This window comes from Sceloporus occidentalis, unplaced genomic scaffold (assembly GCF_023333645.1).
Source record: "Sceloporus occidentalis isolate IW3139 unplaced genomic scaffold, rSceOcc1.0.p SCAF_3, whole genome shotgun sequence".
NCBI lineage: Eukaryota > Metazoa > Chordata > Lepidosauria > Squamata > Phrynosomatidae > Sceloporus > Sceloporus occidentalis.
Genome location: NW_028316983.1, coordinates 237,911,384 through 237,926,192, shown reverse-complemented (window position 1 = coordinate 237,926,192; position 14,809 = coordinate 237,911,384). Strand labels below are relative to the sequence as shown.

Below are 14,809 nucleotides of genomic sequence, written 5' to 3'. Positions count from 1 at the left end.
AAAACTATTCTATTCTATTCTATTCTATTCTATTCATTTATTATTTCATTTCTATGCCACCTTTCTCCCCCCCAAAAAAAGACCCAAGGCAGCTCACAAAATAAAAACTCATGTTATGTTGCAATTGTAACTGGGGCTGCTACATATATTGAGTCACATCATTTTTTTCCCCTGAAGGCATTTTCCATAAGCAGAAGTCTGATTCCAAAATGCCATGGTTTCCTCTGCATGGTGCTGTTAATATACCCATGGCCTTATTGTTCTTCCTCTTTGTTTCCAACTTAGGTAAGTAACTGTATTTATATACAGTAAGTCTTCACATCATCAAAGAGCAGAATTTTAGCCAGTTGAGAATATATATATATATATATATATATATATATATATATATTTCAGCCCCTCTCACATTTGTGTCATTTTCTTTCTGGGTTGAAATAATTAATAAAATAAGCTAATGAGGCACAGAGGTTGACTCTGAGACTGGACATGCTTTGCCTCCAATGTAACACTTCAGTTCAACAAGCTTTGGCTACTGGGCAAATGTTCCATGTACTTGTACAGGAGATAAAATTATGCTGATCTATGGATTTTGAAAAATACTTTGTTTATTAATGTCTAGATCCAATTGTTAGTCCTAGCTAGAGTGGCAGTGAATCAGTGGCAATTTGGCAAACTAGTGCTCATGTAGGTTCCATTTGATTCAACAAGTCTACTCTAACTGGGAACTAATGATTGGATTTTTATCCTAAATCTAGGTTAAACTTTCTAAACTACATCTCAGTCCCCAAGCATTTTTTTCCCAGTTCAAAATTTTTAGAAAATTTATGTTACCAAGCATCCTCCAACAAGCTTTTTATCCTTTTCTGTCTAGTCATTGAAAATTCAGTTTTAGGTCTTGTTGAAAAATTGATTTTAGGATGTCTGCTACTTTAGTTCAATGTCTTTTGCAGCTGCAACAACAACAAAGGGAGAAAACAGGAAAGAAGACCGGATTGCAGTGTTGGCTACTGCAGGTAAGTCATTAACAAGGAATTCAGAATTAATTAATAGGGAGGTCCTCTGGTTGCATAGATTCGATCTCAATTAGAAATTACAGAATGCTGAAGGGCACGGCAGCTAGTAGCTTCCTAGTCAGTGGGAAGGTAAATCCATTCCAGGTTTTAGTTCAAAGGAGCTATTCAGGTTGCTGAACCTATTGGGGGGAATTACAGGTCAGCATACTAGTTCACTCCCATGCAGTATCAACTAAACCCCAGCACCCCAAAAACATGGAAGCCACCATACTTCACGGGTGAATTGTGGGACTGGTTATAAGTCATGATACTATAATCATGTGATTTTCTAGAGCTGTTCTTCATCTGTCACTCAGTTTGTAAGCAATGAAACCAATTTAGGGGGTTGGGGTGGATGGCATATACTTGCACAAATGGTTTTGGGGAATAGACTTCAGTTCTCTAATAAGTGAATCTCATTCTATAAAAAGATCATGATTTGCTAACTTATTGAGCCAATAAGAAATGCAATGCCAAAATATAAAAATGCAATTATATGTAATCCTACTTCTGTTCAGTACTAGCTTCTGCCATTACAACAACCACCGCCGCCTCTAACCAGAACTGGGCTGGCTAATATGTCATTTAGTTGTATGACCACAGAAACCTCTAGGAATCTCTAAAATGTCAAAAAATATATCACCATACTCATGACCATCAGAGCTGTACTATAAAGGACATTGTGAAGGAGTGTTGATAAAGCATATCTTAGGATCCTAAGTAAACTCTGCTACACAGTCCCCAGAGGCTTGCATACTTTCCCTAAGCAATCCCAAACAGCTAAATGGCATTGAGTCCCACAAACATCTTCCAGCACCTACTCACCCTTCCCAACACACCAGGCTGACTCTAACATGGCTCCAGAGCAGCTAAGCAAGCTTTGATATGGCTGAGAGATCATTATGAGATATACGCATAAGTATAATGCATAACTGGAGAGATAGTTTTATAATCATGGCAGTAAGGAGAACCATGGAGTATTGGTTACCCCACAAGCTATTTTTCATTTCAAATAGTCTGTATAGGCCTCTTAGGCTGAAAATCTTACTGCTCAGTGCTAGGATGGTGAATGGAAAAACATCACTGAAGCTGGAGGTGGTGGGGTGCTGGTAGTCACCTCTCCCAGCTTCGTCCATTTGGGTTCTCTGTAGAGCAGCAGGCAAGGCTGAGTGGATGGGGAGGTAGAGTTGTGGTGATCTATTGAAACTCCTTATCCCTTACCAGGTGCCTTGTTCCACAGTGTGCTGGGTTCAAGTATGTATTTTTGAAGATGGGTGGCCAGGACAAATTAGAGATTCTGTTGGTGTACTGCCCATCCCACTACTCAACAGTCTCCCTTCTGGAGCTGGTTGAGTTAGTCTTGGTGGTGGTGTTGCAGTCCCCTTGGGTAGTTGTACTGGGGGACTTCAACATCCATGCAGAGACTGTTCTGTCAGGAGCAGTTCAGGACTTCATGTCCACCAGGACAACCATGGGGCTGTCCTAAGTAACATCTGGTGCCACCCATGCTGCAGAACACAATCTAGACCTGATTTTCTGTTCTAGGCAGAATGACAGTGAACCTGGTAGGGTCCCCAAACAGTGCCCTTTAAGAGATTTTGGATTTCAGCTCCCAGAAGCCTCAGCCATGTTGGCCAATAGTCTGGGATTCTGGGAGCTGAAATCCAAAAACCCTTAAAGAGCACAGTTTGGGGACCACTGGGTTAGACTAACTGGGACTTGGAAGCTCTGCAGGGGTGGGGGATGGAATCCTGATGGCTCTTGGGGAGTTTCCTATTGCCTTGACAGGTAAGCCTGTCAAGCTCTGGCTGTTCTCTGGATTAGAGAAATAGTCAGAGGGGTGGACACAATTAACCCTAAACCACTTCTCCCACAAAGTGGAGCCAAGTGAGCTCCATGGTTTTCTAGGGAGTTGGTGGTGATGAAATGAGTGCAATAGCAACTAGAGTGATGATAGCAGAATACTCTGAATGAGTCCAACAGAACATAGGATATTGCTCCTTGGAAGGCCGATGCTGTAGCAATAGCGGCAGCAAAGAAATTATACTTCTCTGTTATTATTGCGTTTGCACAGTGTCATTCAGTTCAACTGTCTTGAGTGGTCAAGGGCTTTTTACACTCTGGCTCAGAATAATATAAAAAAAAGGCCACTGAACAGCTCGCTATGCTGAATTTTCAAGACACTTTGCAGGAAAAAAATTGCTCAGATCCACTTTGACTTACATGCTGTCCTTGAGACAGGTGCAGCGGATGTAATCTTGCCACCTGCTTGTCCTGCATGACTGGATATGTTTCAGCTTATGCAGTCTTGTCCTTCCTGGTTCCTGAAAGCAGCCCAAGGGGGTATTGGGATTGGTGAATGCCTCACTGTGGCAAGGGAGGTTTCCATCCTGCCTAGGCATGATTTTCTTGCGTTGGAAGGGGAGGGAGGTTCCTGGTACAACCACAGCCACTGGGGATACATGGCAAGAGTAAAATATCCTTCATCTCTTACATTTTGTTGATGAAATAAGCTTTTTGAGACATTTGATGTCGGTGGTCTTGTAACACTGAATGTCAGCACTTATCAGAAATGGCTTCTTCTTTTCCAGAGCTGCCTGCTAAATCACTTGATTTGGCAGCAATTAACCTGACTGAGCTGGTTAATGGGATGCTAAATACAGCTCTCAAAGGTAGCTGCACCTTCCTCTTACCTACTTCATTTTATTTACTAATTATATATAGCACTTGGATGTTTTAGAGTTGGCATTAACACTTGAATGTTTAATTGTTAAAGAAAATCAATTTGCTAATGTTTAGACCCAAATAAAATGGATAAAATCCATGTTAATCATTTGATATATTGATTAACATTGAATCATGACATTAAAAAATCATTTAAATCAGTAAAATACCAATAAAAATGCTGTGGTGGAGAAAGCTTAATGCCCCACAGCCTTTTCTGTACCTTCAAGTGGGGCAGCACAATAAGGTCCTGCTACTATTATTGATGCAAAATTCAACTCCCATTTCATTTAGTTTTTGTACAGGAATACTATCTTGTTCACTGTTGAAAGTGTCAGAGTATCTGGGGCCAAATATGTTAATAACAGAAAAGGTGAGGCTGTGATGATTCAGGAATGGTTTTGTTGAAATTACTTTTGAGGATGTATAAGCTTAGCTGAGGTTCAATCACAATGTAATCACAGATATGTCCACCCAACACTGAAGCTACATTTAAGACAAACTGTTTTTTTTAATATATCAAAAAATTTAAAAGATTTTGATTTTGATTTCCATACATCCCTTTGTCTAATTTCTAAATACCTGTGCAGCCTATTTCATGTTGCTTCCTCTTCTTCTTTTGTCACAATATCCAACTTGAAGAATGTTGACCCCAACTCAATAGTTTTATTAAATCTATCTCACTGTCATGATAGCCTTTGGGGATCAACGCTCTTTATTCAACTAAGCTAGATTGATTAATTTTTGCCTATATTTCCACAGGCACCAATAAATTTTTCTCTTTGCTGAGTATCACATCTTACAGCTCGTATGCCTTCCACAAGGTTTCCATAGTCATCTACAACAGTAAGTTATTTTTGGAAAAAGTATTGTCAAACAACTTAGACAATAATTTTTCCATACCCTCCTTTGTCTAATTTCCAAATACCCATGTTGCTTTCCCCTCTTCTTTTGTCACAGTATCCAACTTGAAGAATGTTGACCCCACCAAATTCCCCATGAGGTACTGCTATTGCTTAAACAACAGAACGAATGACTTAACAGGTGAGTCATAGGACAAAATTGGTACCCATTATCTGGAAGATGTTACTGAAGCAGTTGAGGAAGACAACAATCTTTTAGCATCTATTCATGCAGAGGCAATATATTGTTTCTTACACATAATGGGGCAATGGAATGAAAGCAAAATTATTAATTCTTTCTTTTCTACCATGCCTTAAACAACAACAACAACAACAACAATTTCTTACCTGCCTCTCCACAAGGCTTGAAGTGGAGTAAAACACAAATTAAAATGTAATAATAATAATAATAATAATAATAATAATATTTATTATCATTTCTTTCCCGCCTCTCCTCAAGGCAGGCTACAGCATGTTAAACTACAAAACACAATTAAAAATTCACAAACCCACAGTTAAAATGCAAGACTGTAAAACCATTAAAATACACTAATAATCAGGTAGGTCTTTAATATTGTTTTAAATTCAGACAGCATATTTAAGCTTCCACAGTCTAGGGGTGGATTATGAAAAGGTCCTCTGCATGACAGTTGCCAGTATAGTTCTGATCAATTGAATTAAATGTCCCTCAGAGGACCTGAGCGCGTGGAGTAGATTATATGGAAAAAGATGATCCCATAGGTACCTTAGATCTTACATAGCTTGGAAGCTAACCAGCAGCCAATGGTGATTGTAATATAGGTGTGATATGCTCATTCCTAGATGTACCAGGTATCTACTTGGCTATCGTATTTGACCAAACTTGTCCCCTCCCCATTTGAATTTTGCCATCAAGTACACTATACAAAACAAAATAAATTTTCTCACAGCTGATCAACTTGCACAGTTTCCTTCTGCTAGTGACGAGAAGAAAATGCTTTAAAGGACGTTGATGGCCTTGCCACCACCTACTTGAAAAATTCTGTTCAGACATTGTGGTCAAAATACTACTTGAAGCTTCTGTAATATAAATCTTCAGTCACAGAGTTATGGGGCACTTGTGCCACACAACCTTTCTACAGAAACCTGGCAATGTACAACCAATAATAACCCAGCTCAGATAGGCCCATTGAATTAATTGAGGCATGGTGAGTCAGCATGCAGGTAAATCCAGTCGATTTCATGACACTGTCCAGATGGCTTTGCTTTAGCTGAAATTAACAATAGTGTTCCCTGTAACATTTCACATGAAAACCATGATAGGTGTGGCCAAGCAACAACAGTGTGGTCAAGATGACAAAAGTTTTTAATGAGGAGAAACACACAAGCTAAGAGTGGTTGCAGCAGTTTGCTTTTGGCTAGAGCCATTGGGAAGGATAAGACTTTGCCCCCTTTTGTCCTCTTCCCCTAATAAGGCTGCTGACACACTGCAGAAATAAAGCAGTTTGACATCACTGTAACTTCCACAGTTCCATAATCTGGAATTCTGGGATTTGTAGTGAGATTTATTTATTTCTGCTTTATGCCAGCAGCCTGAGTTCACCGAGAATCAATTATTTTTCTCTTTGAACTAGTTTGTAGCAATTAAAGTTAACTGATGACAAAATGGGAAAATGGGAGGAGGAGAGAAAAACCTGGGCATTTTAAAGGCAACTGAAAAAGTAGGACAATGGAGGATTAATAGGGACTATCGCTACCAAATCAGGACCCCTGGAGAGTATGCAATAGGATTTAGGCCCATGTTTAATGCTTGTTTATCTTTGATAACTCCCTCTATATATCCATAAACTGAATATATCTGTTGCACAGTGGCTAAAAAAATACAACTGGATGTGTGTCACCAACAGGATTTCAGTCAATGAATGTTCATACTAGGTTAAGGTCTTGCTTTTCCTGAAGTGGTAAACACATGTCTGGTTTCTGCCACTTCAGATTTAGAGATAAGAAAATGTTTTGGTGACTTTAAAAGTACCTATTGAAACTACCCATTCTGTACTTCCTGAGACTCATGAGCCTCAAATAATGGCATGTTTGAAAAACATGCAGTACATGCATCCATTTTATAAAAAAAGGCATATGGCTAAGATGTACTGTACAGGGTTGGGGAAATGTGTTGAGTAATGGGGACAATGCATACACAAATGTGTATGTTACAGAAAATGCATCAGTGACATAAATCCAACAGTTTATCCAAACTAGAGAAGATCCATTAAATCAGCAGGAATTTATTAGGTCAACACATATGTATGTTTCATTGGTTCAGTAGGTTTGCCCCACTTAGGGTTAACAATTGGATTTATGTGTACAAATTTCCAGGTGGTAAGAAGAAAATCAAACCAATACATGTAAATCATGGGATGACAACATAGGTGGCATATTGAGAAAAATAGAAAATGGAGAATGAACATTTTTAACATCCCTACTATTCAGGCTGAAGCTCTTTTGACCAGACATCTCAATAATTCAAGACTAGTATAGCAGTGAGATGGTTGGAGTGGATTTTGTGAGATCCAGTTGCTTTCACTTTCTGTCTAATCTGCCTTTGAGGGCTTTTTTTAGGGGGTCAGGGTCGGCAGGAGGGGGAGAGAACAGGTAAGCCAAGTATTAAACACACTGGAATAAAGGCAGAATCAAACTGTAGCAGATACGTGAATAAATAATTGACAAAACTGCTGTACCAAACTTGCTCAGCCTTATGATCAGCCTCAGGGGTCCTATTTATATACCATCAATATCAATTACATTATTGAGCAGCAGAGACAGGGTGTTTTAAATAGTGTTACAGTATTTTTGCACAGATTTTCTGGCCTTTTCTAGTCCAGCTTTTAAAAGGATCCTTGACAGTCTTTTGTTGTGCTCTCTTTTTAATTAAGATGTTGAGCTGGGTTGTTAGTTTGTTAGAGAAAATGGACTCTAGGTCTGTTAATTTAGCATTCTGTCTCCCATCACTGCTTTTTTCAAAATAAAAGTGCCATTTTAAGTGCCTGCTCCTTCTGCTCCTGCTCCTGTTCCTTCTTCTACTTCAAGGTGTAATTCAAAGATACAGCCATGTTAGTCTGTACAAGCAGTATGTAGAGAGACTTTGTAGCACCTTTGAGACTAACTAAAACAAAGAGGTTGGCAGCATGAACATTCATAGACTTCAGTCTACTTTCTCAGATGCATATAGTGAAGCAAAAACCAGAGAGGAACATATGTATGCCATTGGTATGTGAGAATGTCAATTCAAAATCCGTTGTATATGGAAATGAAGAATCAAGTTTTTAAAGGGTGTGTATAATAGCATGTAGAGTGGCCCTTAACATCTGGTCACAAAATGGAATTTCTGAAAGTCTCAGTTAGCTTGTAAGAACATTTGTTTTCTTTGTCTAGATTTTACAGCTTTGCTGGTTGATATTGTTGGAAACACCACCAATTATCTGACCGAAATTTTCAAGTCTACTTCAATTTTGTCTGGTAAGAGTGGTTGCTAGTTGTAACTGGCACACTTTACACCTGGCTCAATAAATATCTCCGTTTTGAGAGTTGTGGTTCACATAACACCTCCCCCCAAAAGCTTTTCTGACTTCTGCTCACACGTTAGCATATTAACTTATAGTCAAATTCAAGAGAAAGTCTAATTTAAGTCAGACTTGTTTGAATGACAAAAGAATTCCCCTACCAAGGATGTTAGAAGAAAGGTGCCCTAGGAAACTGCAGGGAGGCATGAGATTATCTGTCAAAGTCAACAGTGTTCTGACCTGTAAACATGTCTTTCATCTCCAAACTCTCAATTAATTTTTTTTGGAAACATGTGACAGGGCCTTCATGAATGGTGACTGACGCATTAATTTCTGCATTTGTTTGGGACCCAATTTAACTAATCTTAAACTAATAGGGGTTTCAGTATGGTGAAGTGGGTTGAATGCTGGAATAGGATTCTGGGAAATCAGGGTTTGAATTCGCCATTGAGTCATGGAATCCCACTGGGTGAACTTGGGCAAGTCACACTCTCTCAGCCTCAGAGGAAGGTAATGGCAAACTATCTCTGAATAAATCTAGGTTTGTTTGTTTGTTTGTTTGTTTGTTTTTAAAACTGTATGATAGGGTTGTCATATGTTGAAGTCAACTTGAAGGTACATAACAATGCCAAATTAAGCCAATGAAACATCTGTCTTTCTTTCAGTGAGCCAGAGTAACAACACAGACTGTGTCTATATTTGTGTTATGTCAGGCCGCACAGGTAAGCAGAAAGTCTCCTCTTCTTTCCCAAGAATATTTCTTAGAGCCAATCTACACACACATATAGCCTTTCCTGGAGTCTACCACTCTAAATGGAACATTGCATGCTTGAATCCCTCCCCAGTGTCAAGCCAGAATGTCAAATAATAATAATAATAATAATAATAATAATAATAATAATAATAATGTGCCTGTTCTGACTTGCCAGTGTTCTTTGTCTAGACGGCTTATTGACATGAGAGAGACATTTCAGCATGAGACTGTGTCACCACTGCTCTCAAACAAAAATTCACCAAACCGTGGTACCTTTATTGACCAAACAAAATGCACAATATACTTGTTGCAAACTTTCGAAGCTCCACTAGCTTCTTCATCAGAGAAAATGTTTCATACCAAACAAGATTAAAATTAGAGATGTTAGTAAGATGCCTGCATTTTGTTGTTTCTGTCCTTAGTTAAGATGGTATGGGGACAGTATCTTTAGCAGGCTGGCCCCTATTCCTCTGGCAATGCAGCAATTGGGCAAAGTCCAGGAAATTTTGCATGTGTAGAAAAAACAGTCACTCCCACTGCTCTTTGTCATCCAGAAAGAAAAAACATAGGCCAAAATCCAGTTGGGTCCTTGCACAAATGGAAGAGAGCCAGCCATGGTGTAGTGGTTTGAACATTGGACTATAACTCTGAAAACCAGAGTTCAGTTCCCAACTTGGCCATAGAAACCCACTGGGTGTCCTTGGGCAAGTCACACACTCTCTGTCCCAGAAAACCCCATAATAGACTTAGGCTTACAACCATATGTTGGAAACAACTTGAAGGCACACAACAACAACAATACCAATGGAAGACACCCATCAGATGATCTCCTCTCCCTGTGCTGTCTTCACATTCTTAGAATTCTATCCATCTCATCCGCTTCTGCACACAGGTTTCCCAGGTCACAACTATTCCAGGACTTGAGATTTCAGGGCTAGATCTTGAAACCTAGTGAAGAACCCTTCTGATGTTTAAGAGGGTAGGCTCTGCTGATGTTTCAGGGGGCAGATCCAGCAATATCATTAAACATGATACATTAAATATCAACCACAATTGCAAAGAGCATGTCAAAAAACACCAACTTAAACAAATAAGTAAACTATATTCCTGCAGCATGCACACATTTGAAGGCAGCACTCTTGCCCTGACATTCCTCTCCCTTACCCTTACCCTGGGGTGGGGGGGGAGAAGGGTGTCTCCTGGACCCAAAATACCCAGTCTGATTCAACTATGGACACCAAATGGATCTTGGTCTGTTTGGCAGATGGATGGCAGACCACCAGGGATCTCCAAGCAGAGATAGAAGGGGGACCTACTGCCTGAAATGTTGGAGAAACGATGTCAGACAGATATTGCAATATTGGATTAAGATGGACCAATGTTCTTGATAATTTTAAGGCTGGTTTTTGCATTCCTTTATGGGCTGGAGATTCCCTTCCCTTGCTTTTTGGAGAAAGGGGATGAGATAGCATCTGCTATCTTCTGAGATAGCAGAAGGTAGATGCCATCTATCTAGCTCTTTCAGCATTCATTTCTGGATTTAGGGGTTAGTGTTGGAAAAGAATAGTCAAAGCTGCTGGTTGCTGGCTCTGATGTGAGTGAAGTGGTGGATCGACACCAAGTTTTAGTGTAAAAGCTAATGATGCTGTCCAAGGTGATGAATGTATTTTGGGGAATAGAATTTGGCATCCTTTAAAGTTCACATTAAAAGCTGGGATGGATGCAGTTTAATTACTACCCAAGACACCCTGGTTGCTGATCACAGTAATCATTTATCTGAATGTTCTCTGGTTTTCAACAGTCTCTCTTGAGTCCATTTTTCTTCCTTAGGCAGAAATCTGTCCGACTTATGGGAAGCAATAGAGAAATCTCCAGTTATTAATTACACTTTTTCGGGTAATGTGTCTGATCTCCTGGGTGAGTATATTGTGAATGAATGAACTAAGTGTGAGCTGTTGAATATCAAGAACAGTAACTGAGTTAAAAAGAATAGGAATACAGGCGGAGTCTCCCTTATCTGGAATTCCAAAATCCCAATATCCCCAATTCCAAAATTGTCTATATAGGTAGCTGAAATAGTGAGACCTTTGCATTCTGATTATTCAATGTACCCAACCTTTGTTTCATGCACAAAATTATGAAAAATATTGTGTATAACATTATCTTCAGGATATGTGTATAAGGTGCACATGAAGCATAAAGGAAATTAATGTTTAGAATTGGGTCCCATCGCTAAGATACCTCATTATGTATAGACAAATATTCCAAAATCCAAAAAATACAAAATACAAAACACTTTTGGTCCCAAGCATTTTGGATAAGGGACACTCAAACTTTACTCTTTTATTTAGAAGGTAACACAAGGGCCCATTCAGCACAAGGGCCCATTAGTGTAGCAGAGGCATCAATTTTCTGCAATCAGCTGGACACACAGTTTAAATAGTGGGTCAAAGCCTACTTTTTATGCTTATGCTATCTTGCAATGTCCTTCCCCATAGGAAATTTCCCTCTATAATAGTTTTTTGTGGGTTTTTCGGGCTATATGGCCATGTTCTAGAAGAGTTTATTTCTGACATTTTTCCGGCATAAACTCTTCTAGAACATGGCCACATAGCCCGAAAAACCCACAAAAAACTATGGATGCCAACCATGAAAACTTTCGACTTCACATTCCCTCTATAATGTTTAATTATAAGTAACTGTGAGCCAAACATCTTCAGTAATGTTAGTTACAAGTACATCCCATTCAGGAAAGATCTTCCGTAATGTTAGTTAGGAGTTTTCTGCTTGCAGAATCTGTCTTTGTTATTGCTTCCATTCAGTTTGGCTGGAACATTGGTGATGATTAAACTGCCCATTAAATAATTAACTTCTGCTCCCTTTCGTTGTTTATCTCCCCTCCCCTTTGATTATGGCCACTACATTTTCTCATTTGAACTAATTATCTGTCTCTTCTTCCCCAAAGATTTAAACTTGATCTTTCCTGGTTGGAAGCCTTTAAGGGAAGATGCTGACAAGGTTTTAAGTGATACTGCAAAGGGTACATGGACATTTAAAAGTGAGCAAGTATCCTCCTAACCTTTTTTTTTATTATTAAAACTGTCTAGTTTACAATTAGTTGACCAATGAATTTGTTTTAATGGAAGTTGTTAGAATTACTGACAAAAGAAAGCTGAAGGTTTAGGGCCTTTTCAAAAAGACTTAGAAAACTGTATATTGGTAACTTTCAAATGACATTAGTGGCTCTCCAGCAGGCATAGGAATGTGTCACAAGATGAACCAAATTAAAAAATTTGAAATAAATCTAATTTAAAATATTGCATCCACTACTCTCTTGGCTCTCAAGTGATGCCCTTCCCTTCTGCTGATATATGAGCAGTAACATACTTTTGAGAGAAGGAGAGGTGCAAGTTGGAGCAGCTGTGGGACTCAGATATTCTGGGCTGTCCATGGAGCATCCTGGCCCATGCAGCTATAGTGAGAGTTAGCCTAAATGTGTGAGGAAAGAGAGGAAGGTAGCTTCACTACCTCATGTCACTGTCTTTTCTCAAAGAAATAGCCTGACTAGAAAAGTCCCCGTTGTGAATGCAGCATGTGTGGAGAAGAGCATTTTCTGTTGTAGCATCCACCATAAGGAATATTCTCCCCATAGTACCTGGAGGGCTTCCAGTGCTGGGTCTTTCTACTATCCATTGAAGAACTAGTGTTTACTCAGACATTTTCCAAATTGTTCACCCTGTCAGCTGCCCCTGGTTTTTAAATATTTTTTTAAAATGGATTTTACCTTGTTTTGTCATTTTTATCCCTTTAAACACAGTTTAATTTGAATTTTTAAAAGTGAAAAGTAGTATATAAATTCTAAATAATCAATTCAGTAATCATTCAAACATTCATTCCAATTATCTATTTTCTACACTGCATCATAGCAGTTTACATCCATGTTTTACTGGGAAAACACGTCAACAGTTGTGCCAAGAGAGACACTAATGTTTCTTCTTTTTAAATGCATTTCAGCCACAAAGATGCCTATCTGGTCACAGAATGGTCCCTTGAAAGGAAAAGAGATGCACTTGATACATCATCCCATATTTGTAGAGACTGCAAGTTTGAAAGGGTCTGAAATTCCCTTGTTGCAGCTGCCTTCATGGCTGCAGACTACTGCCTTGAAGCAGTATGAGACTCCTTCAGTTAAGGAATCTTCATCTTCTCCTGCACCTGCAAACCCACCTCCTGCTCCTGCTGAAAGCTATGAGAGTCCACTGGGAGATCCGACAACACTTAGTAAGTTCTGTGGTTACAAAGGGTAGGGATGAAACAAGTAATTTTAATTTCTTCCCACTCCAAGAAAGTCTTCAAAACAGTGCAGTTTTTCAACCCAATTTACAATTTGGGACTTATTCTGCACAGAATCTGCACATGGTTGTTCTGTGCAGAAAAAAAGTATTTTCTGCATGGGAATAGGAATATCCTTTCCTACACAGGGTAGCGTTATTAAAAAGTAGTAGTCAGGCATCATTGGTGATCTCCCGAGATATCTGCAAGTAGATCCAGTCTACTCTTTACACAGCATATTCTTTGATTTTTCTACCACAGCTCCAAAGACACCTGCAAAACCATTGACTATAACTAGGAAAGGGGAGGAGACCACTTCTCCACAGTTCACCATCTGGCCAAAGACATCTGGTTTGAAAGACTCTGAAGTGTCATCTTTCCAAGTCCCCTCCTGGTTGCATACAGATGCTCCAAAAGCCTGGAAAGTTTCTCCCATCCAAATGGCACCTTCCTCTGCTCCTTTGACAAGCTATGGCATTCCGTCTGGAACACAACCTGTACCTAGTGAGTATCCAAATGTAGGAAGGGGAGAGCTGTCCACCATGGAGATTGTGGCAAGGCTGGCTTTATATAATGGAGGGAGGAACAAATATTCTCCATACTAACTTTAAAGCTTGTTTGTTTATAAATTGTTAATATAAACATTTATTTATTAATGTATGGCATCTTTACAATACTATCCCATGGTTTGGGATATCTCATAGGTGTCTTTCCATGAGATATCCCAGTTGGGAGTGCTTTAATTGTATATTCCTTCAAGGCAGAGGGTTGGACTGGATGGCCCTTGTGGTCTCTTCTGACTCTATTATTCCTCTAGCACATCTGTGTAGAGACAATCAGAACCTTTTCATCAACTTTACTCAGTACGTGTTTGCATTGCTTTGTGCAATGGCTGATAACCTACATCAAGGAGACAGAGCACACCTTTACATTCATGGAATTATGCTGTTGTTTTGTCTTCTTAGTAAAGTCTGGCACCGAATGTGGGTCTGCTTCTTCCTGGACAATGTGCAACACATTATCAACCTGCATCCATTCTCAAAGTACAATATGGATGAACTATATATCCATGAACAATGGTAAAATATGCAAAAATCAACTTCTGCAGGTTGCTGTTCCTCCTTGGACACAAATGTCCATCCAGATCACCTATGCATATATAAGACACCAATTCTGGCTGATGTCTGAAAAATAACCCATTGCTGTTGAAAAAATAATTCATAGTTGTTTCACTGTTCATTGCTTTGTTGTTATTTTGCATGCTTTCTGGGTTTTTGTTTTGTTTTGTTTTTTTGAGGAATCGACATTGTTTTGATGGAAAATCTCCATCAAAATGAATCATAGAATCATAGAATCATAGTTGGAAGAGACCGCACGGGCCATCCAGTCCAACCCCCTGCCATGCAGGAAATCCAAATCAAAGCATCCCCAGCAGATGGCAATCTAGCCTCTGCTTAAAGACCTCCAAGGAAGGAGACTCCACTACAGTCTGAGGGAGTGTGTTCC

At 39.3% G+C, this 14,809-nt stretch overlaps 1 protein-coding gene across 1 annotated transcript in view; it reads left to right on the top strand.

Annotated features, from left to right (window-relative positions):
- The first annotated feature begins 248 nt into the window (after positions 1-248).
- HHLA1 (HHLA1 neighbor of OC90) overlaps positions 249-14,809 on the top strand; it is a 33,076-nt gene continuing 18,515 nt past the window's right edge. The window contains exons 1-11 of the mRNA XM_089518395.1: positions 249-285; positions 951-1,013; positions 3,644-3,724; positions 4,539-4,622; positions 4,737-4,820; positions 8,090-8,173; positions 8,883-8,939; positions 10,802-10,888; positions 11,937-12,037; positions 13,108-13,252; positions 13,565-13,807. Coding sequence (XP_089374521.1) covers positions 249-285; positions 951-1,013; positions 3,644-3,724; positions 4,539-4,622; positions 4,737-4,820; positions 8,090-8,173; positions 8,883-8,939; positions 10,802-10,888; positions 11,937-12,037; positions 13,108-13,252; positions 13,565-13,807 — 1,066 coding nt within the window. The remainder of the gene's footprint in view (positions 286-950; positions 1,014-3,643; positions 3,725-4,538; positions 4,623-4,736; positions 4,821-8,089; positions 8,174-8,882; positions 8,940-10,801; positions 10,889-11,936; positions 12,038-13,107; positions 13,253-13,564; positions 13,808-14,809) is intronic.